The 24,172-nt window shown below is 44.4% G+C and overlaps 1 protein-coding gene across 1 annotated transcript in view; it reads left to right on the forward strand.

Moving 5' to 3' along the window:
- Positions 1-19,718, forward strand: part of mboat4 (membrane bound O-acyltransferase domain containing 4) — a 29,140-nt gene extending 9,422 nt beyond the window's left edge. Inside the window, exon 3 of the mRNA XM_073064066.1 lies at positions 18,767-19,718. Within this exon, the coding sequence (XP_072920167.1) occupies positions 18,767-19,718 (952 nt within the window). The remainder of the gene's footprint in view (positions 1-18,766) is intronic.
- The last annotated feature ends 4,454 nt before the right edge of the window (positions 19,719-24,172 follow it).

The following is a 24,172-nucleotide window of genomic DNA, read 5'->3' on the forward strand; positions in this document are numbered from 1 at the left end:
GGTGTGCCATGGGTCGATGCTGGGCCCACAACTGCTCAAGATATACATTAACGATCTGGAAGAAAGGGCTGGGTGTCGTGTATCTAAGTTTGCTGATGATACTAAATTCAGTGGAAAATCAAATTGTGCAGAAGGTACAGAGAGTCTGCAGGAAGATATAGATAGGTTAAGTGAGTGGGCAAGAGTCTGGCAGATGGAGCACAATGCTGGTAAATATGAATTTATCCAATTTGGAAGGAAAAATTAAACAGCAGATTGTTAGGTAAATGGTAAAAAAACTGCAGCATGCTGTTATGCAGAGGGACTTGGGAGTGCTTGTGCATGAATCACAAATGGTTGGTTTGCAGGTGCAGCAGATTATCAAGAAGGCAAATGGAACGTTGGCCTTCATTGCTAGAGTGATTGAATTTGGGAGCAGGGAGGTAATGCTGCAACTGTACAGGGTACTGGTGAGGCCACACTTGGAGTACTGTGTGCAGTTCTGGTCTCCTTACTTCAGTAAGGATATACTGGCTTTGGAGGCAGTGCAGAGGAGGTTCACCAGATTGATTCCAGACTATGAGGAGAGAATGACTTGCCTGGGACTGTACTCACTGGAATTCAGAAGAATGAGAGGAGATCTTAGAACCATAGAACACTACAGCACAGTACAGGCCCTTCAGCCTTCCATGTTGTGCTGACCCATATAATCCTTTAAAAAAAGTACTAAACCCACACTACCCCATAATCCTCCATTTTTCTTTCATCCATGTGCCTGTCCAAGAGGCTCTTAAATATCCCTAATGTTTTAGCCTCCACCACCATCCCTGGCAAGTCATTCCAGGCACTCACAACCCTCTGTGTAAAAAAACTTACCCCTGATGTCTCCCCTAAACTTCCCTCCCTTGATTTTGTACATATGCCCTCTGGTGTTTGCTATTGGTGCCCTGGGAAACAGGTACTGACTATCCACCCTATCTATGCCTCTCATAATCTTGTAGATCTCTATCAAGTCCCCTCTCATTCTTCTATGCTCCAAAGAGAAAAGTCCCAGCTCTGCTAACCTTGCTTCATATGACTTGTTCTCCAAACCAAGCAACATCCTGGTAAATCTCCTCTGCACCCTCTCCATAGCTTCCACATCCTTCCTATAATGAGGTGACCAGAACTGAACACAATACTCTAAGTGCGGTCTCACCAGAGATTTGTAGAGTTGCAACATGACCTCTCTACTCTTGAACTCAATCCCCCTGTTAATGAAGTCTAGTATCCTATAGGCCGTCTTAACTATCCTATCAACCTGTGCAGCGACCTTGAGGGATGTATGGATTTGAACCCCAAGGTCCCTTTGTTTATCCACACTGTTAAGTAACTGACCATTAATCCTGTACTCAGTCTTCTGGTTTGTCCTTCCAAAATGCATCACCTCACACTTGTCCGGATTGAATTCCATCTGCCATTTTTCTGCCCAACTCTGCAGCCTGTCTATATCCTCTTGTAACCTTCGACAACCTACAGCTCCATCCACAACTCCTCCAATCTTCGTGTCATCCGCAAACTTACTCACCCATCCTTCCGCCTCTACATCCAGGTCATTTATAAAAATCACAAATAGCAGGAGTCTGGGGACAGATCCCTTCGGCACTCCACTAGTCACCGACCTCCAGGCAGAATACTTTCCTTCCACAACTACCCTCTGCTTTCTTCCTTTAAGCCAATTTTTTATCCAAACAGCCAAGGTTCCACTTATCCCATGCCTCATGACTTTCTGGATGAGTCCCTCATGAGGGACCTTGTCAAATGCTTTGCTAAAGTCCATGTAGACCACATCCACTGCCCTACCCTCATCAATTTCTTTTGTTACCTCTTCAAAAAACTCAATCAGGCTCGTGAGGCACAATCTTCCCTTCACAAAGCCATGTTGACTATCCATGAGTAGACTGTACTTCCCCAAATTCTCGTAGATCCTATCCTTAAGAATCTTTTCCAGTAGTTTGCATACCACTGATGTAAGACTCACCGGTTTATAGTTCCCAGGTTTCTCCCTATTACCTTTTTAAAACAAGGGAACTACATTTGCCATTCTCCAGTCCTCCGGCACTTCCCCTGCAGCTAGAGGATTCAAAGATCATAGCTAATGCTCCTGCGATCTCTTCTCTCAATTCCCACAACAACCTGGGTGTATCATATCTGGCCCTGGGGACTTAGCAATTTTAATGTTTTTAAGAAGATCCAGCACTTCTTCTTCTTTAATCTCCACATTGTCCAGCACACAGGCCCGCTCTACTTCGACCTCATCCTGATCAAGATCCTTTTCACTTGTGAATACTGAAGCAAAGTATTTATTTAGGACCTCTCCAACCTCCTCCACTTCCAAGCACATGTTGCCCTCTTTATCCTTTAGCGGTCCCACCTTCGTTCTCGTCATCCTCTTATTCGTCACATACGCATAGAACGCCTTGGGGTTCTCCTTAATCCTACATGCCAAGGCCTTCTCATGCCCCCTTCAAGCTCTCCTAAGTCCTTTCTTTAGCTCCTTCCTGGCTACCCTATATTTCTCATAAGCCCCTCCTACTTCCTGCTTCTTATATCTAACATATGCTTCCTTTTTCCTCTTGACGAGTTGCCTCACATGTTTCGTCAGCCACGGTTCCCTTTTCCTACCATTTTTTCCTTGCCTCAGTGGGACAAACCTATCCTGAACCCAGCTCAAGTGGTCCCTAAACTTCTCCCACATTACTTCTGTGCTTTTGCCTTTGAACATCTGTTTCCAATTTACTCTCGCTGGTTCCTACCTCATCCTTTCAAAGTTAGCTCTTCCCCAGTTAAGCACTTTACCATTTCATCTGACTTTATCCTTTTCTATAGCTGTGCTGAAGCTAAGGGAGTTGTGGTCACTCTCAACAAAATGCTCCCCCACCAAGAGGTCTGTCACCTGACCAGGTTCATTATCCAGTATAGCCTCTCCTCTCGTTGGCCGGTCCACATACTGTGTCAGGAATCCTTCTTGAACACACCTGACAAATTCATCCCCATCTATCCCCCTTGCACTCAGGATGTGCCAGTCAATATGAGGGAAGTTGAAATCACCCATAACTACTACCCTGTATTTCCTGCACCATTCTAAAATCTGCCTGCTTATCTGCTCCTCGGTTTCCCGAGGGCTATTTGGGGGCCTATAGACTACTCCCAGCACAGTGATTGATCCCTTTCTATTTCTGACTTCCACCCAGACTGACTCCGTGGACACTCCTTCTGCAGCGTCTTTTCTTTCTATAGCCGTGATACTATCCCTGACCAGCAATGCCACTCCCCCCTCCTTTTCTACCTCCCATCCTATTCCTTTTAAAACACCTGAACCCCAGGACCTGCATCATCCAATCCTGCCCTTACTCCAACTAAGTTTCAATAACGGCCACAACATTGTAGTTCCAAGTACTAATCCATGCTCTAAGTTCGTCCTTCTTGTTCCTAATACTCCTAGCATTAAAATAGGCACATTTCAACCCCTTTAACTGGCTACAATTATGTTCTGTCCCCTGCCTGTCCTTCCTCATCAACTTAGAACTCTTATTATCATGCCCTTGTCCTTCTACCTTAATCCCTGCACACACATTCTGATTCCCACCCCCCTGCCAAACTAGTTTAAACCATCCCCAAAAGCTCTATCAAACCTGCCCGCCAGGATATTGGTCCCCCTGGGATTCAAGTGCAACCCGTCCTTTTTGTACAGGTCACACCCACCCCAAAAGAGGTCCCAATGATCCAGAAATCTGAATCCCTGCCCCCTACTCCAATCTCTCAGCCACGCATTTATCCTCCACCTCATTCTATTCCTATTCTCACTGTCGCGTGGCACAGGCAGTAATCCCGAGGTTACTACCTTGAGGTCCTGCTTTTTAACTTCCTTCCTAACTCCCTGTAGTCTTCTTTCAGGACCTCTTCTCCTTTCCTACCTATGTCATTGGTACCAATATGTACCATGACCTCTACTTGTTCTCCCTCCCACTGCAGGATATCTTGGACACGGTCAGAAACATCCCGGACCCTGGCACCTGGGAGGCAAAGTACCATCCAAGTTTCTTTCCTGCGTCCACAGAATCGCCTGTCTGAACCCCTTACTATCGAGTCCCCTATCACTACTACCTTCCTCTTCCTTTCCCTACCCTTCTGAGCCACAGGGTCAGACTCTGTGCCAGAGGCACAGCCACTGTTGCTTCCCCCAGGTAGGCTGTCCCCTCCAACAGTACTCAAACAGGAGTATTTATTGTCAAGGGGTACAGCCACAGGGGTACTCTCTAGTACCTGACTCTTCCCCTTCCCCCTCCTGACTGTGACCCACTCGTCTGTCTCCCATGGCCCCGGTGTGACCACCTGCCTACAACTCCTCTCTATCACCTCCACACTCTCCCTGACCAGACGAAGGTCATTGAGCTGCAGCTCCAGTTCCCTAACACGGTCCCTTAGGAGTGCATCTCGATGCACCGGGTGCAGATGTGGCCGTCCGGGACACCAGGAGACTCCAGGACCTCCCACATCTGACACCGACCACAGAAAACTGGCCTCCTTTTGCAATCAACAACTGCTTCACCTCGTCCCGTTACCGCCAAAGCCCATGGAGCCAAAGTCCTTTCACTCTGCTGCCTGCTGGATATGGCTGCCTTCTTTTTAAACTGTTCGCGCTCAACTGGCTGACATCACGCGCCTGCGCAGTCTGGCCTCTCTCTTCCCCAAGAACTCAAAATGTCTTCCCACTGGAAATCCTTAGGTGCTCTCCCACTGCCGTCTTGTTCCGAATCAAAAACTTCTTCTTCTTAATCCTCCACAACTTCTGCCACCTCCTATGGGATTCCACCACCAGACACATCTTCCCCTCCGAGTGGGGGGCACTCTCAGCTTTCCACAGGGATTGCTCCCTACGCGACTCCCTTGTCCATTCATCTCCCCCATCCCTCCCCACCGACCTCCCTCCGGGCACTCATCCCTGCAAACGGAAGAAATGCTACACCTGCCCCCACACTTCTTCCCTCACCACCATCCTAGGCCCCAGACAGTCCTTTCAGGTGAGGCACCACTTCACCTGCGAGTCAACTGGGGTGATATACTGTATCCGGTGCTCCCGATGTGGCCATTTATACATTGGGGAGACCCGTCGCAGACTGGGAGACCGTTTCGCCGAACACCGGCGCTCAGTCCTCCAGCAGTGGCGGGATCTCCCTGTGGCCACATACTTCAATTCCACAGACCACGCCCACTCTGATATGTCTGTCCATGGCCTCCTCTACCATCAAGATGAGGCCACACGCAGGTCGATGGAGCAATACCTTATCTCCTGCCTAGGTAGCCTCCTTCCTGCCAGCATGAACATTCAACTCACAGACCTCTGTTGATACCCCTGCCCCCCCCCCCCTTACCCCATCCCTATCTATAATTTTAGTCTGGTTCTCTTTCTCTCTCTTTTTCCCCCTCACTATAATCTCCCCCCAGTCCTACCTTTCTTTCTCTTTTATTTCTCATAATTCTCCACCCTAGCCCATTTTCCTTTTAGCCTATCACTTCCCAGCTCTCTACTTCATCCCACCCCCCACTTCTTATCTCCCCTTGACCATCCCATGTTACTTCACTCCTGATGAAGGGTTTCGGCCCAAAACGTCGTCACTACCTCCTCCCATAGATGCTGTCTGGCCTGCTGAGTTCTGCCAGCATTTTGTGTTTTTATTATCTTCTTCTTGTGTTGTTTTATGGCGGTTGGCAAACCAGCTTTAAGGTGCATTACTGCCACTTGCTAGACTGGAATGTGGATCGTTTGATAAACAGGAAGAATGAAAAGAATTGCATTCCTTAAATTCTACATAATAAACCAGAGTCTTTCAGATACTCCATGATGTAGGTCCGTATTTCTCTTGAACTCCCACCTAAAATGTCTTCTATACCCATAGCAGTTTTCTTGTTTATCTGAAGCGCTCCTATCATCTTCACTCTTACTCTTTGGTACTTCTTACATTTTATCAACACATGTTCAACTGTTTCTGGTTGTTTACAGTATTCACACAACCCCGTTGGATGTCTCCCTATTTTGTATAATGTGTAATTAAGACTTGTGTGACCATTTCTTAAACAATTGATGATCACTTCTATCTTTCTATGCCCACCTGATATTCTTTGGTATCTGACTTTTTTGTACAGTTGTCTCCCTGTTTCATTCTCATTCCAGTGCTTCTGCCATGTCTCCTCAATACGTGTTTTTATAATGCTTTTGACTTCCGCTTTGCTTAGAGGGATCTGGACCTCTATTATAGATGATTTGAGTGATTGTTTAGTTATAATGTCCACTTTTTCATTACCCTCCACACCACAATGAGCAAGAACCAAAGGAAGCTTACTTCTACCCCATTTTCGGTCAGTATATACGACTTCCATAGAATCTCCAATAAAATATCCTGTCTACTTTCTGATTTTCTTGATTTGATAGAGATTAATGCAGACAAACTGTCTGAACAAATGACAGCCTTTTTCACATTATTTTCTTCTGTCCAATATAATGCACTCAGTATTGCCATTAATTCTGTTGTATACACTGATAAATGGTTTGATGTTCTTTTCCTAATGCTAGTTTTGCACTGAGGAATGTAGACTGCAATACCTGTGTGGCCAGACCTAGGGTCTTTTGATCCATCCATAAATATTACTAATCTGTTTCTAAAATACAGGTCTATATATTCTTGTACTATCAGTTTGATTCCACATTTAGACTTTTTTAAAAGTTGTTGCAGGTTTATATCCACTGTATGTATTGTAAAGAGCTATGGAGCACCATCAGATAATGGAATTGTAGGGCTATATTCCATCTCGTGTAGACCATATTTTTGTGCTACTGCATCCCCGATCCATCCAAAGCTATTATAATTTGAATTATTATGTTTCTAGCAGTCTTTTAGTATAGCTTTAGCTGGATGTGAATTGTTATGCCCCATGATGGCAACCTAGTAATGTAGCATTAACTTTATTCTTCTAAGTCTTAATGACTTTTCCCCTGTTTCGACTTGAAGAGCTGATACAGGTGATGTTCTGAATGCATCAGTACATATCTTTTAGCCAGAGGGTGGTGAATCTGTGGAATTTATTTTCACAGACAGCTGTGGAGTCCAACTCAATGGGTGTATTTAAAGTGGAGGTTTAATGGGAAGGGCATCAAAAGTTATGGGGGTAAGGTAAGAGAATGGAGTTGAGAGAGAAAATCAGCCAATATCCAAGGGCTGCAAAGACTCGATGGGCTGAATAACCAAGTTGTGCTAGTCTTACCAATGACGCCACTTCCAAGGAATTAAGGATCCCTCTGTTCTACCACACTCTTCATGTGCCCTACCATTCACGTGTAAGTCTACCTTAGTTTGTCCTCCCGAAAGTGTATCATATCCCACGTGTCTGCATTAAATTCTGTCTGCGATGGAATCTGTTTGTCTCTGCAGCTCTCCTTTGTTTCTTTCATTTTACATTCAGTGCTTTTATGTTTACATCTAACTCAGCCTTATCTTAGCGACTGTGTACCTGATTGGAGCCTCTGTGCAGACAAAGATCTTTAAAGATCTTGCAATGCCAGTGTTGCTTGATGGAGGTCAACATAGTTCCAGAGTTTTCTGAGAGTCTGGGGAGTTGGACTTCATAGGTCTGGTATTTAACTGGAGGTTTATTTGATGGTGTTGGAGGTATTTATAAAGGACGATTCATGTCTTAGGACATTCTAAATCACATCATAGTCAATAATGTACTTCTGATGTGTAGTCATTATAGCAAATTACAACAATGTGAAACTGTTCAGGTAATTTCTTCATAGGCATACCCTGTCATCTCTGAAATAGCTGTGAATAGTCATCACAACCTCAGTTGCTTTTGTTTTTGTTAACAAAATCTTTAGTTTATGTTAATATATTATCTCTAGTTCCATGTTAATGTATTATCTCTAGTTCATGGTAATATATTATCTTAAACACAAACTACACTGCAGATGCTGTGGTCAAAGCAACACGTACAAACACACTGCAGGAACTCAGCAGGTCGGGCAGCATCCGTGGAAATGAACAGTCAACGTTTTGGGCTGAGACCCTTCATCAGGACTGAAGAGGGACAGGGCAGGGGCCCTATAAAGAAGATGGGGAGGAGAAGGCTGGTAGGTGCCAGGTGAAAAACCAGTAAGAGGAAAGATCAAGGGGTGGGGGAGGGCATAGGCAGGAAAGGTGAAGAAGGAGTGTAAGGGGAAAACACTGTGTAGTAGAAGAAGGCAGAATGATGAGAGAGGTGATAGGCAGCTGGAGGAGGAGGCAGAGTGAAACTGGGATGGGGGAAGGAGGGAGGGAATTACCAGAAGTTGAAGAATTCAATGTGCATGCCAAGGGGCTGGAGACTATCCATACGGTATATGAGGTGTTGCTCCTCCAACCTGAGTTTGGCCTCATCATGGCAGTAGAGGAGGCCATGTATGGACACATCCAAATGGGAATGTGAAGCAGAGTTGAAGTGGGTGGCAACCAGGAGATCCTGTAGGCCACACCGGGAGCACTGGATACAATAGATTACCCCAACAGACTCAGAAGTGAAGTGTTGCCTCACCTGGAAGGACTGTTTGGGACCCTGAAAGGTGGTAAGAGAGAAGGTGTAGGGACAGCTATAGCACTTTCGCTTGCAGGGTTAAGTACCAGTTGGGAGATCTGTGCTCCTGGTGCCTCCTCTACATCAATGAGACCCAACGCAGATTGGGGGACCGTTTCGTAGAGCACCTCCGCTCCGTCAGCTAACAGACAGGATCTCCTGGTTGCCACCCACTTCAACTCTGCTTCACATTCCGATTTGGATATGTCCATACATGGCCTCCTCTACTGCCATGATGAGACCAAACTCAGGTTGGAGGAGCAACACCTCACCTACCGTCTGGGTAGTCTCCAGCCCCTTGGCATGAACACTGAATTCTTCAACTTCTGGTAATTCTTCAACTTCTGGTCTTCTGGGAGGGACGCATGGACTAGGCAGTCGCGGAGGGAACAATCCCTGCGGAAAGCAGAGAAGGTAGAGAGGGAAAGATGTGCTTAGTGGTGGGGTCCTGTTGAAGGTGGCAGAGGTTGTGGAGGATAATATGCTGGATCCGGAGGCTGGTGGGGTGGTAGGTGAGGACAAGGGGAACACGGTCCCTGTTGTGGTGACAGGAGGTTGGGGTGAGGGCCAAAGTGCGGGAAATGGAGGAGATGCGGGTCAGGGCATCATTGATGATGGCAGAAGGGAAACCATGATCCTTAAAGAAAGAGGACATTTGAGATGTCCTTGAACGGAAAGCCTCATCCTGGGAGCAGATGCGGCGGAGACGGAGGAACTGGGAATAGGGAATAGCATTTTTACATTTGGCAGGGTGGAAAGAGGTGTAATAAAGGCAGTTATGGTAGTCAGTGGGTTTATAGAAGATGTCAGTGGACAGTCTGTCTCCAGAGATTGAGACAAAGAGATCGAGAAAGGGGAGAGAAGTGTCCGAGATGAACCAAGTGAATTTGAGGCCTGGGTGGAAGTTAGAGGCAAAGTCGATGAAATTGATGAGCTCAGCAGGAAGCAGCACCAACGTAGTCGTCAATATAGCAAGGAAAAGTTGGGGAGCAGCACCAGTATAGATTTGGAGCATAGGATCTTAGGTTGGAGGAGCAACCTCATATACCGTCTGGGTAGTCTCCAGCCCCTTGGCATGAACATTGAATTCTCCAACTTCCGGTAATTCCCTCCCTCTCCCTTCCCCCATCCCAGTTTCACTCTGCCTTCTCCTCCAACTGCCTATCACCTCTCTCATGATTCTGCCTTCTACTACACAGCGCTTTCACATTCCTTCTTCACCTTTCCTGCCTATCCCCTCCCTGCTTTCCCTCCCCCACCCCTTGATCTTTCCTCTGATTGGTTTTTCACCTGGCACCCACCAGCTTTCTCCTTCCCACCCTCCCCCCACCTTCTTTATAGGGCCCCTGCCCCCTCCCTCTTCAGTCCTGATGAAGGGTCTCGGTCCAAAACGTTGACTGTTTGTTTCCACGGATGCTGCCCGACCTGCTGAGTTCCTCCAGCTTGTTTGTACATGTTGCAATATATTATCTTTATCTTTAGTTCATGTTAATATATTTTCTATAGTTTATGTTAATATATTATCTCTAGTTCCATGTTAATATATTACCTCTATTTCATGTTAATGTATTATCTCTAGTTCATGTTAATGGATTATCTCTAATTCATGTTAATATATTATCTCTAGTTTATGTCAATATATAATCTCCAGTTCCATGAAGCCGTAAGTTAGTCAATGGGCTGCAGCACAGAAACTGATCCTACAGCACAACAAGCCCATGCTGACCAAATTGTCCCATTTTCCTATATTCCCCTAAACCTTTCTCATCTATGTACCCATCCAAATGTCTTTTAATGTCATATTTGTACATGCCACTACCACTTTCTCAGCCAGCTTGTTGTATCTATGCACCATCAGTGTGGCAAAAGTTGCCCCTTTTCACTATAAACATATGCCTTCTAATTTTAGACTCCCCTACCCTCAGAAACAAGACAGATTCTTTACCTTATTTATGCCCATCATTATTTTGTAAACCTCGACAGCATCACTGCTCAGCTTTCTCCACTCCAGGGAAGACGTACTCACCTTTCCAAGCTCTGCATATAGTCCAAACTCTCTACTCTCAGTAATATCCTTGTTACGTCTGTAAAAGCAAGTAAGTTTTGCTATACCTCAATAAAATATTGGTTAGACCTCAAATGAAGCTCTGTGTTCAGTTCAGACTTGCACACTTTTGGAATGATGACAAAGCACTGGGGAGGTTAAGGCAGAAATTTGCAAAAATGGCAGGGAATGGGATTATGAAATGCAGAGAAATTGGCGTGGTTCCAATTAAAACAGAAGTTTAGATGTGAACTCAGTAAAACTGTTTAAAATTATTAATGGTTTTGACTAGTTAAAAAAGTTTAAAGTGAATCATAGAAGACCAAAATGTGGCAAAGTGAAACACAAACTGGAGAAAATCTGCTGATGCTGGAAATCCAAGCAACACACACACACACAAAATGCTGGAGGAACTCAGCAGGCCAGACAGCATAATGGGAAAGAGTAAACAGTTGACATTTTGGGCCGAGACCCTTCATCAGGTCTGAATTGTTGACTGTATATTCTTTTCCATGGATGTTAGCTGGCCTTCTGAGTTCCTCCAGCATTTTGTGTGTGGCAAGAGGGAACAAGTTTTACTCAGCAAATTGTTTTAATTATGATTGCATCTGCTGAACCAGGTTAAAATGGAACATCCATGTGAAAAGGTGATATATACTTGAAGAGCTAAATAGAGCCGTGGGGAAAGAACAAGGGTAATTAACTGAAGAATACTAATGTAAGTAAGGTAGGTCAAATTGTTTCCTGTGTAGAATCATTCTATGATTCTCCTTGATAAGGAAGTCTACACAGGAAGCTCATACTACAGGGACAATTTAGTGCTTGGAATGTGCTTTGTTGATTAGGTAGAGAAGGGTATTGATAGGAAGTGTCAGCATTTAATTACCCTTAAATCAAGCAGCTAATGGTCCAATTCAGCTGATGTCACATTGGGGATAAGTGTAGTTAAAATTTTCTTCACCAAAGGACAGTGGTGGGTCAGTGACATGGCTGGTAGAACTGCAGCTTCATGGCCCAGTGACCCGACTTCAATCATTGGTTAGCAAGTGCAATAGGCTATTAAGAAGGTAGAGGAATGTTGGCCATTAGAGGGAGGACGCTCGACAGCCCAGTTGTCCTACTCTTGCTCTTATGTCCTTCTCAGATGAATGTTAGGTTGACTTAAATGCTGCAATCCAGCCTGTATTTACCATTTTCATTGGCAGATTATTCCACACTCTCCACACTCGCTAAAGGAAGATATTCTCACACAGGTTTACCTTAACCTATTTCACCCTTCACCCTAAACCTCTGACCTCTATTTCTAGTCTCTCACAACCTCAGTGAAAAAAGTCTGCTTGCACTTACCCTATCTATGCCCCTCGTAATTTTGTATGCCTCAAACAAATCTTCCCTCACTCTCCTACACTCCAGGGAATAATGATGACAAGCAACTAAACCTTTTGATCCGGCCTCCCATGTGAGATCTTGCCAAAAACCTTGGTAAAGTCCTTGTAGACAATGTCCACTGTCTTTCCTTCATCAGCTTCCTGGTAACCTTTGGGATCACAAAATGACCTTGTAGAGCAAGGCCAAAGAAAAAGAAGATAACTAAAAAGAAGTTATGTGCAATGAAGAATAATGGAGGAATCTGTGATTGGAGTCAGAGCCAGTGATGAACACTTATTGTCAGTACTTACTGAGGAGAAGAGGTTAGAGAATAGTGAAACAGATTCAGGAATGCTAATATGCTGGGACATTTTGAGAATAGGGAGGAGGTAGTCCAACATCTTCTGAAAAGCATTCTGGTGGATGTGCCCAGGGTCTGAAGCCTATATCCCAGAATATTGATCAAAGCAAGTGAGGAGGCTGTTAGGGCTTTGACAGTGACCTTTGTGTTCCCACAAGCGAGGTCTAGGAGAACTGGAGAGTAGCAAGTGTTGTGCCTTTGTTCAGGAAAGGAAATAGGGATAATCCTGGTCATTATAAGACAAAGAGGCTCACAACAGTGATAGGGAAGTCATTGGAGAGGATAATAATGAGTAAGATTTACGCACATTTGGAAAGGCATGGCCTGTTTAAGGACAGTCAGCATGGCTTTGTGTGGGGCAGGTCATGTTTTTTGAGGAAATGGCAGAGGAGGTTAATAAGGGTTAAGCAGTGGTCTACATGGACTTTATTAATGCATTTGACAGGGTCCATTATGATGTGCAGTATAAAGATGTATAAGATCCTCTAAATTGCCTGTTTAGATGCAGAGCTGGCTCGTTCATAGAAGACAGATTGTAGGGGTGAAAGACTGCTTTTCTGGTTGGAGGGCTGTGACTTGTAGTGTTTTGTGAGGATCCCTATGATTGTGATATAATGTATTTATTTTATTTAGAAATATGCAAGTAGGTAAGGTGGCAGTGAAGGCATATGAACACTTGTCTTCATTGGTAAGGTTGTTGCATGTAGGATTAGAGGTCATGCTGCCCTTACATAAAACTTTAGTCAGACTGCAAATGGAATATTGTGTGCTGTTCCCATGCACCATTACTGTGGGATTGTGGAAAAGGTGCGGTATGTGTTTTCCAGGATGTTTCCTGGATTGGAAGGTCTGAGCTAAAGGGTAGATAGGGTAAACTTGGGTTGCTCTCCTTCAACCTGAGTGGACACCCAGTAGTGGTTTTCAAAACTACGAGAGGCATAGATAGGGTGGAGTCAGAATTAGCTCTACAAGATAAAAATGTCAAACACCTGAAGTCAGAAGAGGGGAGGCAAAATGTGACAAATTGTTTTTACACAAAGGGCTGCAGATGCCAGGAATGGGTTACCAGTGGTTATAATGGACTCTGTTTTTGTGGATTCACATATATATATATATAAAGGGCTAGGAGGGATATGAATGAAGGTGGAAATTTAATATAAAGTGGCATCAAGATCAGCACAACATCATGGGTGAAATGACCTGACCAGTGCTGTACTCTTCAACGTTAATCATATCGCATCTTAACTTCCTCCACTCCAGAGAAACAGACCTAGATTCTCCACTCTGTTTATAGCTGAAACGCTCCATCCCAGGCAACATCCTTGTAAATCTCTTCTACACGTTCTCCAGCACAATAACCTCCTTCCTATACATTGCTGACAATAACTGCATATATGTGCTGTACTCTGAGATTTGTACAATGTTTTATGAATTTGGATTACAACCGCCCTGCTCTTGTATCCAGTGACCCTACTGAAGATGTGTGGTATTCTGTATGCCTTCTAGCTCTGCCACCTTCAGAAACCTTTGGACTTGTATGCCAAAGGTCTCATGTTTCTCAATAGTCCTTAATAACCTCTTGTTCATGGTATAGTGTATGTTCATTAGAACTTCAAATTGCATCACCTCACATTTATCAGGATTAAATTCTACCTGCTATTTTCCAGCTTATTTCACCAATGCAACAGATGGCTGTTCACCTTCCTTCTTAAGAATGCTATGGACTCGATCCAAGACATTCCTGACCTTGGCACCTGGGTGGCAACATTCCATCTAGGAATCTCACTCTTAACAACAGAATCTCCTCTCTGTTTGCCTAATGTATGAATCCCCTGTCACTGCAACTTGTCTTTTTCCCCCTTTCCCTTCTGATTCACAGAGCCTGACTCCATCCCAAAGATATATAACCATATAACAATTACAGCACAGAAACAGGCCATCTCAGCCCTTCTAGTCCATGCCGAACATTTACTCTCACCTAGTCCCACTGACCCGCACTCAGCCCATAACCCTCCATTCCTTTCCTGTCCATATACCTATCCAATTTTACTTTAAATGACAATACCGAACCTGCCTCTACCACTTCTACTGGAAGCTTGTTCCACACAACTACCACTCTCTGAGTAAAGAAATTCCCCCTCGTGTTACCCTTAAACTTTTGCCCCCTAACTCTCAACTCATGTCCTCTTGTTTGAATCTCCCCAACTCTCAATGGAAAAAACCTATCCATGTCAACTCTATCTACCCCCCTCATAATTTTAAATACCTCTATCAAGTCCCCCCTCAACCTTATACGCTCCAAAGAATAAAGACCTAACTTGTTCAACCTTTCCCTGTAACTTGGGTGCTGAAATGTAGGTAACATTCTAGTAAATCTTCTCTGTACTCTCTCTATTTTGTTGACATCTTTCCTATAATTCGGTGACCAGAACTGTACACATTTCTCCAAATTCGGCCTTACCAATGCCTTGTACAATCTTAACATTATATCCCAACTCCTATACTCAATGCTCTGATTTATAAAGGCCAGCAGACCAAAAGTTTTCTTCACCACCCTATCCACATGAGATTCCACCTTCAGGGAACTATGCCCCATTATTCCTAGATCACTCTGTTCTACTGCATTCCTCAATGCCCTACCATTTACCATGTATGTCCTAATTGGATTATTCCTACCAAAATGTAGCACCTCACACTTATCAGCATTAAACTCCATCTGCCATCGTTCAGCCAACTCTTCTAACTGGCCTAAATCTCTCTGCAAGCTTTGAAAACCTACTTCATTATCCACAACGCCACCTACCTGTCACGAGGTGGGGACAAGGGTGCTGGGAGAGGATCCACACCCGGGACACAAACACGTCTTTCTTAGGTATAATAAAATAGCATTTATTACTCGTTACACAGAAGATCGGGAAATCGAGAACAAAGAGAAACACAAACCTCGGACTAGGGGACTAGGGACTTGGATCGCTGCAGACCTGGGACTTGGAAACAGGGAACTGAGACAACCGCGGACCTTGGACTTGGACGGGGGAACATGGACAGCCGCGGACCTTGGACTTGGACGGGGGAACATGGACAGCCGCGGATCTTGGACTCGGACCCTGGGGCCTGGGACTGCCACAGCCCTTGGGGAGCAATGGGTAGAAAGGGAGGAACCCCCACCGGGCAGCGGCAGTCCAGCCGGACCTGCCCGACGGAGGCAACGGGTAGGAACATCGAGTCAGGACTCCGCCTTCCACTCAGGCACCGAGCCGGGACTTCTTCGAAGGGTAGAAATGGACAACGGGCAGGAACATCAAGTCAGGACTCCGCCTTCCGCTCAGGCACTGAGCCAGGACTTCTTCGAGGGGTAGACACAGACAAGGGGCATGAACGTCGAGTCAGGACGCCGCCTTCCACTCAGGTACCGAGCTGGGACTCTTCTTCGGGGGTAGACACAGACACTGGGCATAAACGTCAAGTCAGAACTCCACCTTCAACTCACCCCTGGTAGATTGACCTTGCCCGGACGCACTCTGGCGACGGAAGGTGAATTGCTGGTACTCCGATGCGGGCTGGATCACTCTGGCGACGGAAGGCGAATTGCTGGTACTCCGATGCGGGCTGGATCACTCTGGCGATGGAAGGTGAATTGCTGGTACTCCGATGCGGGCTGGATCACTCTGGCGACAGAAGGTGAATTGCTGGTACTCCGATGCGGGCTGGATCACTCTGGCGACGGGAGGCGAATTGCTGGTACTCCGATGCGGGCTGGATCACTCTGGCGACGGAAGGCGAATTGCTGGTACTCCGATGCGGGCTGGATCACTCTGGCGATGGAAGGTGAATTGCTGGTACTCCGATGCGGGCTGGATCACTCTGGCGACGGAAGGCGAATTGCTGGTACTCTGATTCGGCCTGGATCACTCTGGCGATGGAAGGTGAATTGCTGGTACTCCGATGCGGGCTGGATCACTCTGGCGATGGAAGGTGAATTGCTGGTACTCTGATTCGGCCTGGATCACTCTGGCGACGGAAGGCGAATTGCTGGTACTCTGATTCGGCCTGGATCACTCTGGCGATGGAAGGTGAATTGCTGGTACTCCGATGCGGGCTGGATCACTCTGGCGACGGAAGGCGAATTGCTGGTACTCTGATTCGGCCTGGATCACTCTGGCGACGGAAGGCGAATTGCTGGTACTCCGATGCGGGCTGGATCACTCTGGCTTGTAGCGGCGGCGACTTGCGAAGGCTTCTTAACACTCTCGCCCCAAATGGCTAAAGCCAGGGGCTTATAAGGTGCCGGTTCGGGTCGCAGGTAGATTACCTTAATTGCCAAGCTCAAAGGACACGTGAAACGGAATTAGAAGGGAACAAGGCGTCAATGATGAGGATCGCAACCTAACTAAATTTAAAGGGGAACCGATCCGGACCATGACACTACCTTAGTTTCACCTGCATTCTTACTAATCCAATTTACCACCCCATCATCCAGATCATTAATGTATATGACAAACAACATTGGACCCAGTACAGATCCCTGAGGCACACCACTAGTCACCGGCCTCCAACCTGACAAACAGTTATCCACCACTACTCTCTGGCATCTCCCATCCAGCCACTATTGAATCCATTTTACTACTTCAATATTAATACCTAACGATTGAACCTTCCTAACTAACCTTCCGTGCGGAACCTTGTCAAAGGCCTTACTGAAGTCCATATGGACAACATCCACTGCTTTACCCTCGTCAACTTTCCTCGTAAGCTTTATCAAAAAATTCAATAAGATTTGTCAAACATGACCTTCCACGCACAAATCCATGTTGACTGTTCCTAATCAGAATCTATCTATCCAGATAACTATATATACCATCTCTAAGAGTACTTTCCATTAATTTACCCACCACTGACGTCAAACTGACAGGCCTATAATTGCTAGGTTTACTCTTAGAACCCTTTTTAAACAATGGAACCACATGAGCAATACGCCAATCCTCCGGCACCATCCCCGTTTCTAATGACATTTGAAAGATGTCTAATGACATTTGAAAGATCTGATTGTTGCAGTTTACCCTGGTAGATTACCCACCCCACAACAGTATCCAAAGCAGTATATTTGTTATTGAGGGGAACTGCACTGGCTGCCTAACCCCTTTGCCTCTCCCGATGGTTTCCCAGTTACTTGTGTCCTGTACCTTAGGTATAACTGTATCCCTGTATCCCTGTATCTCCTCTATATATCCTCTATATATCTCCTCTATATCAACCACTCTATCTCTCTAATACTTTTACTTCCAGCTCTAGTTCCTTAATGCTGCTGGGAAGAAGCTGTGGCAGGAAGCACTGTTTAGTTGTCACGGATACTGGAGATCTGCCTGTCTTCCCATATCCTGCAAGAGGAGCACTCCACTATACTGACTGTCAATCCCATTGCTCTAGCTATGCAATAGGAAAGGAAAGGAAGCAAGATGGATGGAAGGGAGGGAGAAAGGGATGAAGGAAATCTACCCTGGCCTCTGTCTCTTGAGCCAAAGCCTCAGCTTGCCTCTCTAATCCAGGCCCACCCCCACAGTTACTGTTCCACTCAAACCTAACTTTTTTATTGCCCCTTGCCAAACACCAAAAACCCAAACGATCTCAAGCTCTGTGGAAAGTCCTGACAGGCCCCTTCCACTTTTTAAGTCCGGTGTATTTACTCTCCACAAGGCCACTCTTGTTGACACTAGCCATTTAATTTTGAAAATTGACATGATAGTATAGCAGTCAGCACAGTGCTTTACAGTACCAGTGATCCAGGTTCTATTCCCCCCGTTGTTTGTAAGGTTTCTGTTTCTCCCACAGTCCAAAGACATACCGATTTCTAGGTTAATTGTTCATTGTAAAAAATTGTCCCAGGATTAGGCCAGGGTTAAATGGGGGTTGCTGGCTGACGTGGTTCCTATTGCTGGAAGGCCCTATTCCATGCTATCTCAATAAAATAAATAACATTTTACTAAATTCATATAGTGCTGGCAGCTACATATACTCGTTGGTACATATCCCTCGTCCATCAGCCCTGGCCTCTAAATTGGTCGTCAACACGTTGCTTCTGTACCCAAATGCTAAGGATAAATGGAGAATCAGGTGGGTTGAATGACCTCCCTATCTGTACTGTACACAGATGGGAATAATCTGTTCTTCATATTGTGCATATGTACAGACAGACTGCTTGGGCTAAGAGACCAACACTGAAGCAAAATCACCTGACAATAACGTTCCTTCTGGTGTTTGTATTTGTGCATTCTGTTTTCATTCATTATTCCATCAACAGTTGAATTTCCATCGTAAAAGATGAATGTAATACACCCATTTGAGAGATCTCTGCTTTATTTCACTTCCAGATTCTTAATAGCACTGTCAGCTCTGATGCTGTTAACACAAAGAGTAACATCAACATCATTGGATGTTCACGAAGGAGAAATCACAGTTCCAGTTGGAATTATGCAGAAAAACCTCCTCGATTCTGAAATGCTCCATAGTTTTCTATTACATCTGAGCTATATGCTGCATTTTCCTGCACTATTTGGAGGGCCTTTGTGTACTTTTAAAATATTCAAAATTCATGTTGAAAATCTTGTAAGAACTGATCTGAAGTGCATCATCAGTCCTTTGTGGCCATGTTTAAAAAAGTGCATGTCATTTTTTTTCTTGTCATGCTTGAGAATATGTATTAGAAACTACACCCTTAACCAAGGGCCCCTTCAGTGGAATGCTCCTAAGGATATTTTATTAATCTGGATTACAGCTTTAACATTCAGGTTAGCATATTATTCCCAATGGTTTCTCAATGAATCTCTTATGAATTTAATTGGCTTGGGACTGGAAAACAAGACTGAAAAAGCTACACTCTCTGATACTGATATCTGGACGCTTGAAACAACCAATAAGATTTCTGAGATTGCTCGAGCATGGAACAAAACTACAGCTCTTTGGTTGAGAAGGATGGTGTTTCAACGCAGCAAAGTCCAGCCTCTGCTGTCAACGTTTGCCTTTTCAGCTTGGTGGCATGGTCTTCACCCAGGACAGATCTTCGGATTTATCCTGTGGGCTATCACAGTTCAAGCAGACTATTATATTCATCAATATTTGAATTCTGTTACTGTGAGATCTAGGTTTCTGAGATTTTTCTATAAACCTCTGACGTGGGTGCAAACCCAGCTGATTACTGCATATATTTTGGTAGCTGTGGAGCTACGAAGTTTTTCTTGTGTGTTAATCCTATGCAAGTCTGCATGTGCAGTCTCCCCTTTACTGTATGTGCTATTGCTAATTTACTTGGCAAACAAAAAATAAAGGTCGTAATCAATTTATCACATGCTTCTCCGTTATTTCTCACCTGAATCTGATAGTGTGACTTCCTTCTTTTAAATAATCTGTCACAATTGTACTGGGGGACTTCAATATGCAAGGAGATTGGGAAAATCAGATAGGCATTCAACAAATTTCCTCCAATGCCAATGAGATGGTTTTTTGGAGCAGCTTACACTTGAGTCTACTCAGGGAAAGGCTATCTTAGATTGTGTGTTGTGTAATAATCCAGATCTTATTAAGGAACTTAAGATAAAGGAACCCCTAGGAGGCAGTGATGATAATATGACTGAATTCATACTGCAATTTGAGAGGGAGAAGCATAAGTTGCATGTATCAGTATCACAATGGAATAAAGGAAATGAGAAGAGAGGAGCCTGCGCAGGTAGATTAGAGGAGGATACTGGCAGGGATGACAGCAGAGCAGAGGTGCCTGAAGTTTCTGGGAAATAGTTCACAAGGTGCGAGATAGATGTGTCCCACAGAGGAAGAAGTTCTCAAATGACAGGGTTAGGCAACGGTGGCTGACAAGAGAAGATAAAGACTGTATAAAAACCAAGGAAAGGGCATATAAGGTAGCAAAAGTGATTGAAAGTTGAATGATTAGGAAGCTTTTAAAAGGGCAACTAAAAAAAGCTATAAGAAAGGAAAAAATAAAATATGAGGGAAAACTAGCTGATAACATAAAGCAGGAACTAAATGTTTTTTCAGTTATTCAAAAGAGAGGTGAGAGTTGATATTGGACCACTGGAAAATTATGCTACTGAGGTAGCAACGGGGGTAAAAAAAAATGGCGGATGGCAGATGTACTTAATGGGTACTTTAAATCAGTCTTCATTGTGGAAGACACTAGCAGTGTGCCAGAGGACCGTGAGTGTCAGAGAGCAGGAGTGAGTGCCATTGCTGTTACAAAGGAAAAAATGCAAGGCAAACTCGAAGGACTTCAGGTGGATAAGTCATCTGGACCAGATGGAGTACATCCCAGAGTCCTGAGAGAGGTTGCTGAAAAGATAACAGAAGTATTAGTCATGATCTTTCAAGAATCATTTGATTCTGGCATGGTCTCAGAGGACTGGAAGATTGCAAATGTCCCTCCACTCCTTTAGAAGGGAGGAAGGAAATTATAGGCCAGTTAGCCTAACCTCAGAGGTTGGGAAAGTGTTGGAGTCCATTATGAAGGATGAAGTTTTAGGGTACTTGGAAACATATGATAAAATAAGTCAAAGTCAACATGGTTTTTGTCAAAGGAAACCTTTTCTGACAGATCTTTTAGAGTTCCTCGATGTAGTAACAAGCAGGGTGGACAAAGGAGAGGTAGTGGATGTCATTTACTTGGATTTTCAGAAGGTGTTTGATAAGGTGCCACACATGAGGCTGTTTAACAAGATAAAATCCTATGGCAATACAGGAAAGATACTGGCATGGATAGCAGAATGGCTGACAGGCAGGAGGCAGTGAGTGGGAATAAAAGGAGCCTTTTCTGGTTGGCTGCCAGTGACTAATGGTGTTCCTCAGGGGTCAGTATTGGAACCACTACTTTTCATATTGTTTGTCAAAGATTTAGATAATAGAATTGATGGCTTTGTGGCAAAGTTTGTGGATGATACGAAGATCGGTGGAGGGGTAGGTAGTGCTGAGGAAGCAATGCGGTAGCAGCAGGACTTATAGAAATTGGAAAACTGGACAAAAAATGGTGGATGGAATACAGTTTGGGAAATATATGATAATGCTGCTTAACAAGATAAAACCCTACGGTGTTACAGGAAAGAAACCAGCTTGGATAGAGGAATGGCTGACAGGCAGAAGGCAGCTAGTGGGAATAAAGGAGACCTTTTCTGGTTGACTAACAGTGACTAGTGGTGTTCCTCAGGGGTCAGTATTGGGACCCCCATTACTGGGGGTCATAGTCTCAGAACAATAATGCACAGCAACAGACCCTTCAGCCCATCTAGTCCATGCTGAACTATTATTCTGCATCATCCCATTACCCTACACTGGGAACATAGCTTTTTATATCTCTCCCACCAATATACCTATCCAAATTTGTCTTAAATGTTGAAATTGAACCCACATCCACCACTTCCTGTGGCAGTTTGTTCAACATGTTTATACCCCTCTGAGTCAAGTCCTTTAGCTATTATCCGAAATGGGCAACTTGTTCAAACTTTGCCCATGGGATCCCAGGCAAGTTGGTAAATTTTCTCCTAAGCTAACTGACAGAGGGTGGTGGTGGAGGTTTGCATTATGATTTAATGCCTGTAGCTCATGGTGTTCTCCAGGTATCAGTGCTAGGATTCTTGCTGTTTGCGATTAATTTGAATAGTTTGTATGTGGATGTAGGTGGTTTGATCAATAAGTTTACAGATGGCTTGAAGGTTGGTGGAATTGTCGATTGAACAGAGGCGTCAGGCTGACATTGATGCATTAGTTGAAATGAGCTGGAAAATAGCATTTAATCAGGTTTATTATCACCAGCATGTACTGTGAAATCTGTTAACACCAACAGTTCAATGCCATACATGATAATATAGAAAAAAAGTATATCAATTACATTGTGTGTGTGTGTGTGTGATATATATACACACACACACACACTTAATGCAATTGATATACTTTTTTATATATTATTTCTGTCTTTGCACTGTTTTTAATCTGTTTAATATATATAGTGTGTATATTAAACAGATTAAAACAGTGCAAAAACAGAAATAATATATATTTAAAAAGTGAGGTAGTTTTCATGTTTCAATGTCCATTTGGGAATCAGCTAGCAGAGGGGAAGGAGCTGTTCCTGAACCACTGAGTGTGTGCCTTCAGGCTTCTGTACATTCTACCTGCCAGTAACAATGAGAAGAGGGCATGTCCTGGGTGCTGGGGGTCCTTAATAATGGATGTTGCCTTTCTGATACACTTCTCCTTGAAGATGTTCTGGGTACCACAGAGGCTAGTATGCAAGATGGAGCTGACAAATTTTACAAATTTCTGTAGCTTCTTTCGGTCCTGTGCAGTAGCCTGCCCTCCCCCCTCCCTGTACCAGACAGTGATGCAGCCTGTCAGAATGCTCTCCACAGCGCATCTATAGAAGTTTTCAAGTGTTGTAGTTGATAAACCACATCTCTTCAAACTCCTAATGAAATATAGCCACTACCTTGCCTTCTTTATAGCCTGGTTTGGACCTGGTTAGATCCTCAGAGATCTTAAAACCCAGGAACTTGAAACTGCTCACTCTCTCCACTTCTGATCCTTCTATGAGGATTAGTGCGTGCTCCTTCGTCTTATCCTTCCTGAAGTCGACAATCAGCTCTTACTGATGTTGAGTACAAGGTTGTTGCTGCAACACCATGCATTTAGCTGGTATATCACACTCTTGATCTAGTCACACAGTCATGGGTAAAGAGAGAGTAAAGCAATGGGCTAAGTACACACCCCTGAGGTTGATCGTCAGCAAGGAGGAGATGTTATCACCAATCAGCATAGATTGTGGTTTTCCAGTTAGGAAGTCAAGGATCCAATTGCAGAGGGAGGTACAGAGGCCCAGGTTCTGCAACTTATCAATCGGGATTATGGGAACGATGGTGTTAAAGTCCTGACATAGGTGTTTGTATTGTGCAGGTGGTATAAGACCACGTGAAGAGCTATAGACCTATTGTGGTGATAGGCAAATTGCAGTGGGTCCACATCCTTGCTGAGGCAGGAGTTCATTCCAGCCATGACCATCCTCTCAAAGCACCTCATCACCATAGATGTCAGTGCTACTGGGTGATAGTCATTAAGGCAGATCACACTAATTGTTGCCTTTTTGAAGCAGGTGGGAACTTTCGACCATAGCAGTGAGAAGTTGAAAATGTCCTTGAATACTCCTGCTAGTTGGATGGCACAGGTTTTCAGAGCCTTACTAGGTACTCCATCAGGGCCTTTCGCTCTGTGAGGGGTCATCCTCCTTAAAGACAGCCTAACATTGACCTCCGAGACAGAGATCACAGGGTCACTGGGTCACCGGGTCACAGGGATCTTCATAGCTGTAGTTACATTCTCCCTTTCAAAGCAGGCATATCTGGTAGTGAAGCAGCACTGCCATTCATGCTATTTGGTTTTCCTTTGTAGGAAGTAAGAACTGTACCAAGTAGAATTTAATCCTGATAAATGTAAGGTGATGGAATTTGAAGTTCTAATGAACATACACTATACCATGAACAAGAGGTTATTAAGGACTATTGAGAAACATGAGACCTTTGGCATACAAGTCCAAAGGTTTCTGAAGGTGGCAGAGCTAGAAGGCATACAGAATGCCACACATCTTCAGTAGGGTCACTGGATACAAGAGCAGGGCGGTTATAATCCAAATTCATAAAACATTGTACAAATCTCAGAGTACAGCACATATATGCAGTTATTGTCAGCAATGTATAGGAAGGATGTTATTGTGCTGGAGAAGGTGC

The sequence above is a fragment of the Hemitrygon akajei genome, chromosome 2 (genome assembly GCF_048418815.1).
Source record: "Hemitrygon akajei chromosome 2, sHemAka1.3, whole genome shotgun sequence".
NCBI classification, from domain to species: Eukaryota; Metazoa; Chordata; class Chondrichthyes; order Myliobatiformes; family Dasyatidae; genus Hemitrygon; species Hemitrygon akajei.